The following is a 13,676-nucleotide window of genomic DNA, read 5'->3' on the forward strand; positions in this document are numbered from 1 at the left end:
TGATTCCATTTGCTGGCTGTTGCCATGGAAACAGCTACAGAAGCTGTGGGCTTGCTGGGCCAGACTTTTGAATGTCACTTTCTCTTCAACTTCTTATTCCAGGTGTCCAGCTGCTGCCTTCTGTCCCTCATAAGCTGCCATTCGGCAACACAGGCGCCTGAATGTGGACACATCGGTTTGTTAAACTGCTGATCAAACCCCCATAAATACAGAAGGGCGTCAGTGTCTGTACTGGCAGAGTCTGTGTGCTTGTTTCAAATTACAAAGAGGCTGGCACAGACTTATCCATTTGCACACCTAAATGAGTTTGTAAGAGGGCTTGGGTGGCCTTCACAATGCGTTTGAGTACTCTTAAACATTATACTTACACAATTAGCAATACCTAAATTATTATTAGAAGCCATTACTATTAAACATTATTCATCTCAGCTCTTTGTCCAAGGCACCTTACTGTGTTATGTTTGTACACTAAGCAACCTACACCGATTAATCAATTAATAGAGCAGGGTAATTTTAATTATATCAATGGTACTATAGCAGAAGCAGAGATTCAAACCAGGCTCCTTGGATTGCATGGTGATGCTCTAACCGGTACAGTTTAGTGTCGCCCACGCTGCTGCCATAGGCTTTGAACTGCAGTGAGTGTGTCAGTGGTGACATGATCCAGTTGCTCTTACCGGCAGCCAACAGGGGCAGGTAGCCCTGGAGGAGGTATGGCAGATGGATGGATGCTGATGGTGGCTGTGTCAATCCTGCGTTTTGGGACCTGAAGTAGGGCAAGGCCTGGAAAACAGTCACCCCTGTGGGAAATGAACATGTTTGTCATGGCAGTGGAGGCAGAACTCTGCATCCCAGGCATGGCCATTCCCCACGGGGACGCTCTCCTCCCCGCACCGAATGCCAGCCAGCTTCCCGTATTCCCTGACGGAACCCGGATATGGGCTCCTTACATCTGCGGATCTGCGGTTTGTCTGTTATATAATTACATGTTTGTTCTGGAGCCTGGGAAGTGAGAAATTCATGTTTTGTCATTTACTGTTATTGTTAGGAATTTGAGCATCCTTGTCCAGGCTTGTCGACAGGCGGGAACACAACCCCCATCAGCTCCCTCACGGTTTTAGTCCCTGTTTAGGTGGAGCGGTGCTCAAAGGAGACTGCGGCTCTCTTTTCAGTGTCGGGTCACTGTTGGGTTTCCCCACATGCAGTTCCAGTGTAAAGTGAAAGTAGACTTGGGAAGTAGTATTTGTTCAAATGTGGAACTGAACAAATGAGCAAGTCTGATTAGGAAATAAGGCACCGTGTCTTCCCAGCTCTTCTGCAGCAGTTCCCCTTGTAGGACCCTTGTGTGTTCCTTTGATTTCAGGGTTTTTCCACTTTGTCCCGTACAGGTGTCGCCCAGGAGGACGCTCTCTTTTCACTGGTACTGTACCTGGAGTAATTTACTGCTTTTCTTCAGAAATAATGTGGAAGGTGCACCATGTAAGAATGATTTCAAATAACATTTTACTGTTCATTACATGAGCTGCAAAGCAGAACTAAGAACAGGCTCCTGAGACACCAAAGCAGTTCAAGGAGCTAAAGCTGCAGAGTCCGTAGAATATCGGTCGATGGGTGAGTTGTGTCTGTGCGGATAGTTTGGGTGCATCTCAACGCCGTTTTAGGCAAGTGTTTGGTCACGATAATGACTCAGGAAGTGTATCCTGCTGCATTTTTGTGGCTGATCTGTGACTTGGCAGAACCATCCTGTCCTCCACCCACTTTTGACTAATGGTGCGGAAGGAAATCCTACCTTCTTGCACGGCACAACGTGAGCCTCGGTGACTCTAGATGACGGCCGCAGTTGTGTTCGTGGTCCGAGCAGAACGGTGTCCGTCTCGCATACCTCACGTACCACAATCTGACACTAATGAGCTGTCATCGAAGTACTGAATCTGCTGTAGTTATGAATAGAGCTACCACATGGACCGTGTCCATATCATCCAGGACTTTGTGCATAAATAAAGCTGTATCACTTAGGCAAAGTCACCTGGATTAACCAGTTGGGACCAAACATGTCTAACCAGGTCTGATCCTGATCATACAGGTGTGCCTTTTGGAAGATGAGCCATTGCTGTTCCATAATTACGTGCAGAGTTATTACATGGTAAAATTAAACCCATCCTGACATTTACAGTGCTGATTCAGCAGGGAAGCTGCTGGCGCCCTGAGGAACTGCTGCTAAGGCAATGGTGGTGACGAGGCGTACCTTCTGCCAGCACGGAGAGCGGGTACACAGGGATCCACAAGGTGTGGTGTACCCACAGCATGTTGAGCGAAGGCGTGCTGAAGAGGCACATGAGCTGATGGGGATACCTGCACAGAAAGGTATGAGGTGTTCCTCAAGATCCCGGTTCAGGAGAGAGGTCATGGCGCACCCCTCATCATGACCGTGCATTTCTTTATTTTTCTCACAGTTTTCTTCATATTACAAGATTTGTACACTAAGCTACTTTTAATGATTTATTGATTTATACAGCTGGGTAATTTTTACTAGGTTAGTTCAGTTGTTTCAATGAACCGATATAAGTTCGCTGTAGTGATGCCATCGTTCCCGAACTAAGACTCTGGTTGCGTCTTTCAACTTGGGACACTAATCGACAGGCTGATTACAGCTTTCAACCCAATGAATCGTTCTGGTTTCTGGGTCTAACGTCCTCACTGTGCACTGGGCAAGCATCACAACGAGGTGTTCCCATGGTGACTAATGGAAATAACCTGCTGAGTGCCCAAGCTGAAGACAAACCTACATCGTCTCCAGGAACTGGCAGAACATCACTTAAGATGCTTCTGAGTTGGTCAACCTGTTATCAACAGATATCTTCTTCCTCGCTCCTCCAATTGTTCAGTGGAGAACTGGAACAAATGCAAGTCATTGAACGGAATGATCCTATTGCTGAGATCCAACAACATACCGTAAGAGGCCCAGGACATTCCAAAGGTAAAACAGGGCACAAACTATGGGTTTAGTCTGAATTTCTTCTTCACCAATGATCACCACAAACAAGAGGAAAATCCTTTCTGTGACCTGTAAATCCAAGTAAAAAAAAGACATGAGAACAGACTAAATGCAAATAATACGTTGCAGGGGACAGCTGGAGCTCACCTTTGTAAACTCTTTGTGTAGAAAGTATAGTTTGGATCTGGTCTGAAACCAAAAAATGAGAGCCCAACCACTATTTGTCCCAACTTGATCTGCATCAGAATAGCATGATTTTTTAATGGGATGAAACTCACTTTAATCAGTCCTATGATTTCAGGAAAAAAAGAACAAAAAAAAAAACTGGCTTAACAGTACAACTTATAATGAATGAAGAAGCCAAATTTCACACACACACACACACACACACTTTCTGAACCGCCTGTCCTATTCAGGGTCGCAGGGAGCCAGAGCCTAACCTGGCAACACAGGGCGTAAGGCTGGAGGGGACACACCCAGGACAGGACGCAAGTCCATCTCACGGCACCCCAAGCAGGACTCGAACCTCAGACCCACCAGAGAGCAGGACCCGGTCCAACCCACTGCACCACTGCGCCACCACGCCCCCCTGCAGCCAAATTTAATTTAGATTATTTCACATTCCCATGCTGCTATTCTAAATTAACAATAGTGCCTATTTAAGATGTTTACATAATGTGTCTTTTGCAACAAACACTTGAAATTTGATAGCGTGCAACCACAAACCCAACCCGTTCCAACCTGAGAGACATGAATTGTTATCCACCTCTGCAGGGAACATGTTCCTGCCTGCTGTCGGTCCACTTGCTGTAGGCTAGGGTGGGGGCCTGTCCCCCGGGGAGCGTACCTGTACAAATCGAGGCAGGAGGGGCCCTTTCTCGAGCCCGTCTGCGATGTGGAAAAGCTCCAGGGCCGATAGCAGCTGGCAGGAACTCATAACCACGCCGACTGAGTAGAAGGTATCGTCCAGGGCATCTGCAGTGAGGGCACGTGTCAAAAGAGGAGGGAGGAGTCTGCGATGGACAAACACCCCGAGACAAGGAGCAGTGTGGTGGACTTGGCTTTCTGGTATCGTGCTGAGTTGGACAATACACTAGAAACCAAAGTGCTGGTGGAAAAGCGACGACGCGCTACTGTGAAGGTCCCAGCGGAACGGACCGTTTGTTCAGTAATCCCCCTCGGGCACCCGAATGTGCGGCTCCTGCAGTTGTTCGCTGATGCTGATTGATGTTTCGCGCTTCTCGACCTCAACTGTCCCTACAATTTATTATTAAAGTAACTGCAGAATAGCGTCATGTTAATGCCGTATAATGTCGTAACAGTGTGGCCAGTTGTTTTGTGCACCCTCCTGTTTAACGCATTGTCCTGCGTGCAGCTCTCGGATCAGAGTGTGTCTCTGATTTGAGATAAGAACAGTGTTTAATTAGAAAAACGGAGGATGTAGTGATTATTGATTATTTATATTAATTTGTATACATAGTAATTATTCCATTTATATGCAGTGCTTTACCTCCCCCAAACGACAGGAATCTGGCAGTCATGTTGGCAAATATCCACGTGTGTCCACAGAACTGCAGCAGGTTATAGAGGAAAAGGTACATCAACCTGATGCTGCACCTGAAAGGGAGGAGGCGAAACAATGACACAAAGGTGTTGTATTGGTTGTAAACGTGTTGTATAGGTGTTGCACTGAAACTCCTCAGTTTTGAGCCATTTAAAATGAGTGGAATTCAGTGTCACTCATGATAAGTGTCATTATTATTCCTCTTTATTTATCCGACATCTTTGTCTGTGGGGACTTACCTTGTGAATCAACTTTACAATGAGTCAGTTTTTTTTAATAGCAGGATATTCAGACTTAAATCAGAGTAATTACTTTGATCAAAGGTATTAGAGCAGGGTTACCACTGTATTTTAGCTATGTCACTTATCATAACTGATTATTTTGATGATTTACTAGGTATTTAAACAGTACATACTGTATTTGACATGTTTGATTAATCAATGTTTATAAGGTGTTTAAAAATGTGCACATTGAAAAAATATGCACGCAAATATGTAATATGTTTCAGAACCTTGGATTGGTTTCTTCAAAAGCATTGTATCATTCAAGCGTTAGAGGTTCAGAAGAGAGACAAGTTAAGGACCCAGAAACTGAAATATAGTATTAAGCATTATTATTATTATTATTATTCAGTAACGTGCATTACGTACCACAGCGTGCAATCATGTTAGTGTATTCATAAAAATGTATGTATGCATATGCAAGCCCATTGATATTACTTTATATATATGTGTATGTGTGTGTGTGGATAATGGTATTACAATTTAGCAAATACGTACAATTATGGGAGGAATGGACAAGTTTACAGCACCTGACAGAAGGCAAAAGTTCAGTCCATACAGTATATACCACTAGTGTGTTGTCAGCTGAGGACCTGTCACGTTACATGAAACATTTCCCATTATTGGACTCTACCCATGAATCCTAAGCGTGAAAAGTGATAAAGGTGTCTGATGCGCCCATGCAAATGCATCAAGAGCATTCTTGCCTCGTAGTAACGGCTCTTCCTTACCTCATTTTGTGCTGCTCTTGCGAGGTCTGCTGCTGGTGTATCTGAAGACCGTTCTCACATTTCAGATGGAGAGGAAGGAACTGGGGGAAGGAGCTCTTTGGCCCAGCGTGCTCTGACGTCACACAGACGGTCATGTTCAGCCTATTCTCTTATTTATTATGCTCATGCCAAGCTTTCCTGTCTCCAACCATGTTGGAATATGAGCAGAGACCCGATGAGTGCACACACAGTCATGCAGTGCATATAAATATACACAGAAAAGAAACAGATGGGCTTTTATTAACTTATATCAGCATTGCTTAGTCAGTCTACTGATGATTTACACTGTCCAGTTCGTGTGTGTCTGCCGTCTTCAAAAAACTAGCATTCAATTAAAATAACGTCTAAGAGTGTAAGAAGGTCCCTGGTGTGGTGGTGTGGCAGCCTGCTGTGCTCTTTTTGCCATTCCAGTGGTAGAAAACAAAGCTGTGTGGACAGGAGTCAAATATGCGAGACATCTCGAGTGGAAGTTCCTGATCGGCTCTCGCACCGCAGCCTGATCGCTGTAGTTCGTATGCAGAATGAATATGTCGTGTACCGTTAGATATTGTCCCTAATGGAAAGACTCACCTGCGCAACTGAACCGGTGCCACGTCCTCACAGCCGTGCAGGACGGAGATGGATCATTTCCACTTTGTGCCCAGTCTGCAGGTTCGCTCACGAAGTCCTTTCTTGGTGTGCGATCAGCGCTCCCTGGGCGGGTTCACTAATATCCACTATGATATTCTTGTGACGGTTGTGACATCTAGTGGAAATGGTGAGGGAGCCCTGCCTGCTGGGGTCCAGCTTCCTCACTGAGACTGAACTCAGACTATTTTGTAACAGAAACTATGCCGATAGTCAATATTCACTGTACTGATAGACATGATGAGTCTGATTTATAAAGTACCATAAATCCCGGAATGTATGTACAGTTTAGGCTGATTCGCACAATTAATATTGTAATTTGTGCTCTTTTTTTCACACATTGTGAATATCAGTTGCTATTGTGGCATTTGTTTTGTTGAAATTATGTTTTAAATAGAAATCTGGGAAGAAGCCATTCGACCCAGCAACAACCTGTCCGTTACAAATACAGCATTTAAGCCTCAATCCATCTTCTCCGAGGGCTCTTCCACCTCCGTCTGATCCCGGTGCTCGCCCCCGACAGCACCTCATGGCTGGGTTCGTATATCAAGAGCCTCCGTTACATCAGCTAATCTGCAGCTTGAAGCTCCCCAGCGGAGTTCTTGACAAAATGTAAGTACTCAGCCATTCTCCTCCAGCCGCTGCCAGAGCACGAGAGAGCTCAATGCACGTTCAATCATATTGTAATACTGCGTGTTAAAGATGTTCAGTAGACTTAAGACAACTTTAATTTATAAAATTAAATAACATTAGAATATATTTATTGTTGGAAATGGAGGCCTGAGATAACTTGTTATTAATGCAGTTTTCTTTGTGCATTTTTGCTTAATATTTGTGTTTGAATATGGACAGCTGGTAGCGTAGTGGTTGGAGCAACTGCCTTTAGACACCAAGGTTGCAGGTTTGAGCCTCCTCTCTAGCCGGAGTACCCTTGAGCAAGGTACTTACCCTGAATTGTTCCACTAAAATTACTCAGCTGTATAAATGGGTAAATACTTGTAACCTTAACATTGTTAAGTTGCTTTGGAGAAAAGCATCAGCTAAATGAATATTAATATAGAAAATGCATAATATAGCAGGCTACTGTAGCTTTAGGAAAAAAAGAAATCCAGAATTCTTTCAAAAATTGTGCTTTCAGGTAAAAGCAAGAAGGCAATATTACATTCTGTACATATGAAAAATTAATATTACAAAGTGCTGAAATAAGATAAAATTTAACTTATTCATCTGACGACCATTTAATGTTATTCTGCCTGCAATTATTTACCCATTTATCTTTCAGGTGTCTGGTCCACTAAAACAAGCAAATACAAGAATAGTTTTTCCCTCAGGACATCAGTCTCATGATCAATCAAATCTCCCCTATAGGTCTCCTGTCAGTGCAGCAATATCCAACCACTTTTTTAATTTAATTCTTATTTACTTTTTTTTTTTGTATTTTTACTACTATTTATACTCTCATGTTTGCATACTCTGTAAGTATGTTATTTATTTATTCTGTAATTCTGTGTCAGCTGTTTGTCTGTAAATACTGGAAGCATCAAGAGCTACAACAAATTCCTTTTGTGCATCAGCACGCTTGGCCAATAAAACTCATTCCGATTATACAGCAGGGTTGTTTTCATGAGGGCAATTTAGAGGAAGTTTTGCAAGTGCAGGAGGTGGGATTCAAACCCAGGTCCTTTGAGTGCAAGAATGCAGCTCTAACCACTACACCACCTGGTGCCCCAAATTTGGCAACTGGCCATTGACAATGATTTACCAGTTTATCCAGCTGAGTATTTTTTTTTTACTGAAGTAATTCAGGGTCAGTACCTTGACCAAGGCTACTCAACCAGTGGGGGGCAAGACTTGAACATGCAAATTTCAGCTGAATGTGATTAACCTCTGTTTCACCAGTGTTTAAGTAATGGTCAAAGGTTGCTTTGGGTGATATAGAATCCGCAGTCTTGTAGTCGTCTTAAGCAACAGACAGATTTGACTCCTCAAAGACACTCCTTAAATTGTGAATTGGCTCCAATTAAATTTGCTCACCGCTGTCCCTAGTGGCGACATGTGGACCTGCATGAAAAAATGAGCCGTCGCACGAGGGTTTTGCGCTTTAAAAAGCCGAAAGTGGCAAGATCACAGTATCGCTGTTTATCACATTTGTCATTTTTTTTTCATCTTTATTTCCTCCTTTTTGTCCTCACTTCTATCAGCTTATGATCCAAATCCCCGCGTAATATGACGTGTTTAACAATTGGTGCACCCTGATTTAGATTTACATGATTTATTCATTTAACAGACGCTTTTCTCCAAAAGCGACGTACATCTCAGAGAAATACAATTTGTGCGTTACGTTAGGAGAAAGAGAGACACAGCCGCAGACGAGTGACTCCCAAGCAAAGCCAGTTTCTTTCTTTCCACGATATGCACCAGTCCAATGTTCATCACGAGTAGCTGCGTAAAACTCAATACGATTCCTGATCACCTTCCGACAATTCTTTTTTTTTTCTTTTTTCTTTTTTTTTTTTGACATACTCAACATTTACGTACAATACAGGAGTAGCGGCTGGATAAAGGCTTATCTGGACATGATCATAAAGTTGTGGTGCATGAACATTTATACCTTATACTTATACCTAAGATTTACACTCCTGTACACTGCTATACCAGGTCAAATCCCATGAGCCACACTGAAAACCTGAATCTGACCCAGTTCATTTTCTGTCTCGTTTCATGTGTTGATTCCATTGTAACATTTCATGTATGACCATGCTGTTTACGTTTCCAGGATCTGAATTAGCTTCATTTATTCTTTATAATTTTTTTTTATGTGGTAACTTAAACCCAGTTACTTCTGAGTAAGACTAATATACTTTTAAAAATGTAGACAACGGATGGAGGATCAAATACCCTCTGTTTTTCCCCACTGGAAAAACACTTTCCTGTTGTGAGACCTAAATGAAAGGATTCTGCCACAGCACTGTTACGTCTGGGGCAGATTTTACTTTGTCCCTTAGAGACGTAACAGAAGTACAGTCCTGTCTGAACTCTTGTCAAATGCAGGTTAATCTGGATGTTTATCCTTTAACAGTACAAATGTTTGTTTTCAGCGCTGTCCCATGTCTCACACTGTGACGATACAAGCAAACCATACATTCTTAGGTCTGTTCAGATTCATCGTTTATAACTGGATGCTAATTAATGCATCCAGAATTTTTCCTGAGCAACTGACAAGAAAATATTATAAAATTATTTTTCATAATTTGACAGTGAGGAGCACACATTGTTTAGATACTACAGCTCTGATTCCTCAGAAGAAAAGCTAAACTGTTGATTTTAAGTCTTTGCTTCATTAACTCAGTGACCATGGCACCATTCATATGTTTCAGTGGAGATTTTTTGCATGAAAAACTGACTAAACAGGAGTTATTCATCATTATTTTTACACATCAAATATAAACAACATTCCCAGTTATGATAAAAAATTTTTTAAAAAAAATTGCAATTGCACTCTGAGAAATATTCTTAGGACAAAATGCAAATTTTTTGTATCATTACTTATTAAGCACTTTTATCTGAAAGGGTGAACATAACTTACATATCTTAAAGAAGGGGAAAAAACTTTTAAGTAATTAAAAATTATTTTTTTAGCTGCAGCATGGATATCCCCTCGTGAAATCGGAAGTACATTCCGTTATGTGACCACCTGTCACTCTTTGACAGAATCCTCCCATATTGGGTTCTGTGCCCGCAGGAGGAGGGCAATGGCAACATGGAGGCATAGCAGGACACTGTGCTCAACAGCTATGCCAACATCTTGCCATCGCCTCTCTTCCCAGACATCTTCATCCCTCCTGATTCTCCATGCTGGTTTCTGTCTCCAGTCTGGGTGTGACCCTGGGGACAGAGAAAGGATTTACCGTGGGATTGCTGGATAGTAGCGTGGTACCGTGGAATCAGTGCAGAGGGGCTACAGGAAGCACGTGCCGGCGTCCTGTGTGCGTATGAGTAACGATTATGTTTCGGCAGTGTTGCGGGGGCAGTTATGGCCATGAAGAGAGTACCTTCATACCTGGGTAGGACAAAATCATGTCTCCCCTTGTCTTTGAGTGTCATTCCCACAAACAGTGAATCAACAGGCAAGACAAATCACAGATAAAATATTCCGCGTACATGTAGGTTTCCCAGCTTTTTCCAAATCTTGATTCTCATTACTTTCTTCACTTGTTGCTTCACTCATTATGAGTTACTCCAGGTTAATACCTACAGTGTAGTGTAAAATAATGTAGTTTAGTCTTGTAACTCAGTCTATGTATTACAAGCACTGTTTAAAATCACGATTTTAAATTAAATAACATTAAAAGCAGTGCTGAATTTTTTTGTGAAGTCAGGATAGTAATGAAAAAGTGTCCTTAAAGGATTTTACAAACAGTGGATATAGACAAATGCATCTGCTAAACAAATGAGAAATAATATTGTACAATATTACTGAAAGTCTTATCAAAAAGTTATATCACCATTTTGTTGTAAATTCACATTTATTTCATGACTATTGTGTAACCTCACCTGGACATAAGCATATAAATCAGTTTGATATCGAATTTGCCCTGCAAACATTAATTTTCTAAATTTGCAGCACTGATGAAGCGATAATATTTATGTAAACCAGTTCTTGAAATAAAGTAAAAGATTCTGAAATTAATTAAAGGAGAGAGGTTGAAGACACCAGTAGCAGTTATGTGAACCAGTACCACTGAGTACCAGTTCAGTTACAGCAGTGACTTTAAACTCTCTTGAGCTTTTCGTAACCCAACATAAATTTAGCATTTACTGAGACAGAATGCAAGGAATTTAATTTATAACCGAAAATAAAATATCCACTGTTGCAGAATAGTTTACACTTAATATATTTTCAACTAATCCTGTATTCATACTGAATTTAAAAATTAAATCAACCTGACACACTGGCATAATAAAGAAATATGTGTTTACCCACACAAAAGATAAGAATGTATCTTTTTCATGTTTTTAGACCAACTCAGATTCTATAAGCTGAAAGATAATACAAATTAAATAAGAAAGATTCAAAAAGTCATAGTCAAGTGAAATGTTTTTAAGGAGGTGACTTTGTATTTAAGAAAAAGGAAGAGTGTTTTCCTACAAAGCGTCCTGTTCTACAGCGTTTCTGACGAATTGCTTGAAAAAGGGCTGATCATACAATAAATCACTGCATGTAATTTCCTCTATTCACATTTCTCCATTTTCACATTAGTCATAATCATATCACATGTGAAACATTTCCCCAGTGAAAGTTGGAGCTTCACCTGAAAGATGATTTAATCATTCATTAATCATGCAAGAAGTTCACTTAGGAGCAGGCATGTAAGTGGACACACAATTTACCTTCACACCTTTTCCATATTATACCTTTGCACAGACATTTAGAAATATATTTTGATATACCTCTTGATACATCTCCTTACAGACTACTTCAAACCTTTTTTTTTACAGTGTGCAATATGTATTTGCAATCAGTTATTTTTGCACACAGCTATAAAAAGTGCATCAAATATTAATTATTAGTCTATTTGGAAATGAAAAATAAATGCTTTTCAATAAACAGCACTTGTTCTAAAGCAAACTTCAAAAGAAATATTATTAGAATTTAACAACACATAGTTTCAGTATCAATGAGGTATATGCTTATAAAATTTCAAAAACATATTGAATGAAAATGTAAAAAAAGTCAATAAGTTATTATTCCATCTGCCCCAGTTCTTTTGCTTACTGTATATCCTTTAAAATTATACCATTTATATTACTGCAATTGAATATTTGTGCTGTTATTAATTATCTATGTTTTTCTCATTGATATTACATTTATTATAAGTTGCCCTGTGCAACTTTACTGTTGGAAACACACAGCAATACTGTTTGAATTGCATATCCATCACTGGGTCTTCACAACATTCCAGATGGAATTAATTTATACGAATCATATCAATACCGACACTTTTCTACTATCACACTTTGCATCAGTACTAACACTTTGTATCAACGCTTTGTTTTCTAGTAACACATGCTATAACAGTAACTCTTTGTATCCACACTTGGTTTTCTACTATGGGGTGTTGTAATAACAGTAAAACTTTGTATCAACACTCTGCTAATATGACACTTTGCCATAACACCTAATATCAATACTTACACTTTTCTAATGGCACTTGCAGAAAAGCGTGAGCACTTTACAGACGCTGTTACAAACTGACACTTTGCATCAACTCTGAAATACTCACTGTATTTACTGCAGTATTCACTACTCACAACTAAACATGCGGGGATGTCCCATAATTCTACGTTTATCAAAAACCAACATCATAAGTAATGAAATGAATAATGAAAGCAGAAGAGTAGCAGTGTCACTTCATCCTGATCACCTCTGTGTTATGATTCCACATTCATTTCACCTTTTGAATAATCAGTCCATGTCACTTCCCTCAGAATGATCCCGGCACACTCACTGTAACTCACTGAAACCGCACTCACTGAAGGAAAGTCAAGTACTGTAATGTACCATAGCACAAGGTAATTTAATATAATGTGCAGTGCAGTCTGAGCCCCCACACACAGTGGTACAAACACAGCGACAGTGACAGCGAGCTTCTCCTACCTGTTCTCAGAAAAGCAGCCATTAAGAGCACCTCACTCTTCACTGCTGTTCCATCAATGATCAGTGTGTGTTCAGTGTATCATCAGTGTACCTTCAGTGTATGATCAGCGTACGTTCAGTGTGTGTGATCAGTGTGCGTTGAGTGTGTGATCAGTGCATTTGTCTCCTTTTCTCCTCTCACACACCTTGTCGTACTTATAAAGTCTCTGATCTCCGCGTCTCTCCGTCTCCTTTCTTCCTCGAGAAACGACTTTGCGGGACTTTTCGCACTTCCAGAGAAGCGCTCATTCACGCGCGAGCCCGTGGACTCCCTGTGACTCAGCTCACTTCGGAGGAACGCGGAGGCGAGGAGGCGCGTGGGCGTGGGTTCGAGCGTTGCGTCACGAACAGACGGAGGGAGGGGGAACGAGCTAGAGAGGGGTATCGCAGCATCGAATAACTCCACCTTAATAATAATAATAATAATGCTAATAGTAATAATAATTAAACTAATATCTCCGGAAATCATGCAGCTCAATGTCAATTAAAAAAAAAACCAGGAGAAAACTCAGCGCGAGGAGTAAATCACACACGAGCAGGGCAGACACACACAACACACTTAGAGGTGTGTTTGTGCGAAGGGAGGCCTCCTTTAGCCCCACCCCGGGGACTCTTCGTGAACATTTAACATGGACACAACAAGGCGACTTTCTGACAGGTCACGTGACCGATGGATCTGGAAGGAGGGGGGGCCGGGGGGTCACCTCTCGTGTAACTATGTATAACTCGGGTGTATCGGTGT

The 13,676-nt window shown here is 41.3% G+C and overlaps 1 protein-coding gene across 3 annotated transcripts; it reads right to left on the reverse strand.

The window, feature by feature from the left end:
• Positions 1-54: 54 nt before the first annotated feature.
• hacd4 (3-hydroxyacyl-CoA dehydratase 4) lies at positions 55-6,295 on the reverse strand. 3 transcript variants are annotated; one of them, XM_018759645.1, is made up of 8 exons: positions 6,181-6,295; positions 5,572-5,683; positions 4,506-4,612; positions 3,843-3,970; positions 2,952-3,064; positions 2,246-2,352; positions 678-800; positions 55-157 (listed from the first exon to the last, which is right to left on the reverse strand). In XM_018759645.1, the coding sequence occupies exons 2-8, from the start codon at positions 5,574-5,576 to the stop codon at positions 75-77; spliced, it is 666 nt and encodes a 221-aa protein (XP_018615161.1). In that variant the 5' UTR covers positions 5,577-5,683; positions 6,181-6,295; the 3' UTR covers positions 55-74. The 3 variants fall into 3 exon arrangements, with proteins under 3 accessions (XP_018615161.1, XP_018615159.1, XP_018615160.1); XM_018759643.1 differs by having other exon boundaries at positions 5,572-5,748; XM_018759644.1 differs by having other exon boundaries at positions 5,572-5,752.
• Between the last annotated feature and the right edge of the window lie 7,381 nt (positions 6,296-13,676).

This window comes from Scleropages formosus, chromosome 5 (genome assembly GCF_900964775.1).
Source record: "Scleropages formosus chromosome 5, fSclFor1.1, whole genome shotgun sequence".
NCBI classification, from domain to species: domain Eukaryota; kingdom Metazoa; phylum Chordata; class Actinopteri; order Osteoglossiformes; family Osteoglossidae; genus Scleropages; species Scleropages formosus.

Bases quoted from the DNA above. Each gene is read 5' to 3' on its own strand.
- hacd4 (XM_018759643.1), bottom strand. From the start codon at position 5,705: ATGACCGTCTGTGTGACGTCAGAGCACGCTGGGCCAAAGAGCTCCTTC. The intron at 801-2,245 runs GTACGCCTCGTC...CATTTCCCACAG, and splicing joins GCTCTCCGTGCTGGCAGAAG to GGGTGACTGTTTTCCAGGCC. The intron at 158-677 runs GTAAGAGCAACT...GTCCACATTCAG, and splicing joins CCTGCCCCTGTTGGCTGCCG to GCGCCTGTGTTGCCGAATGG.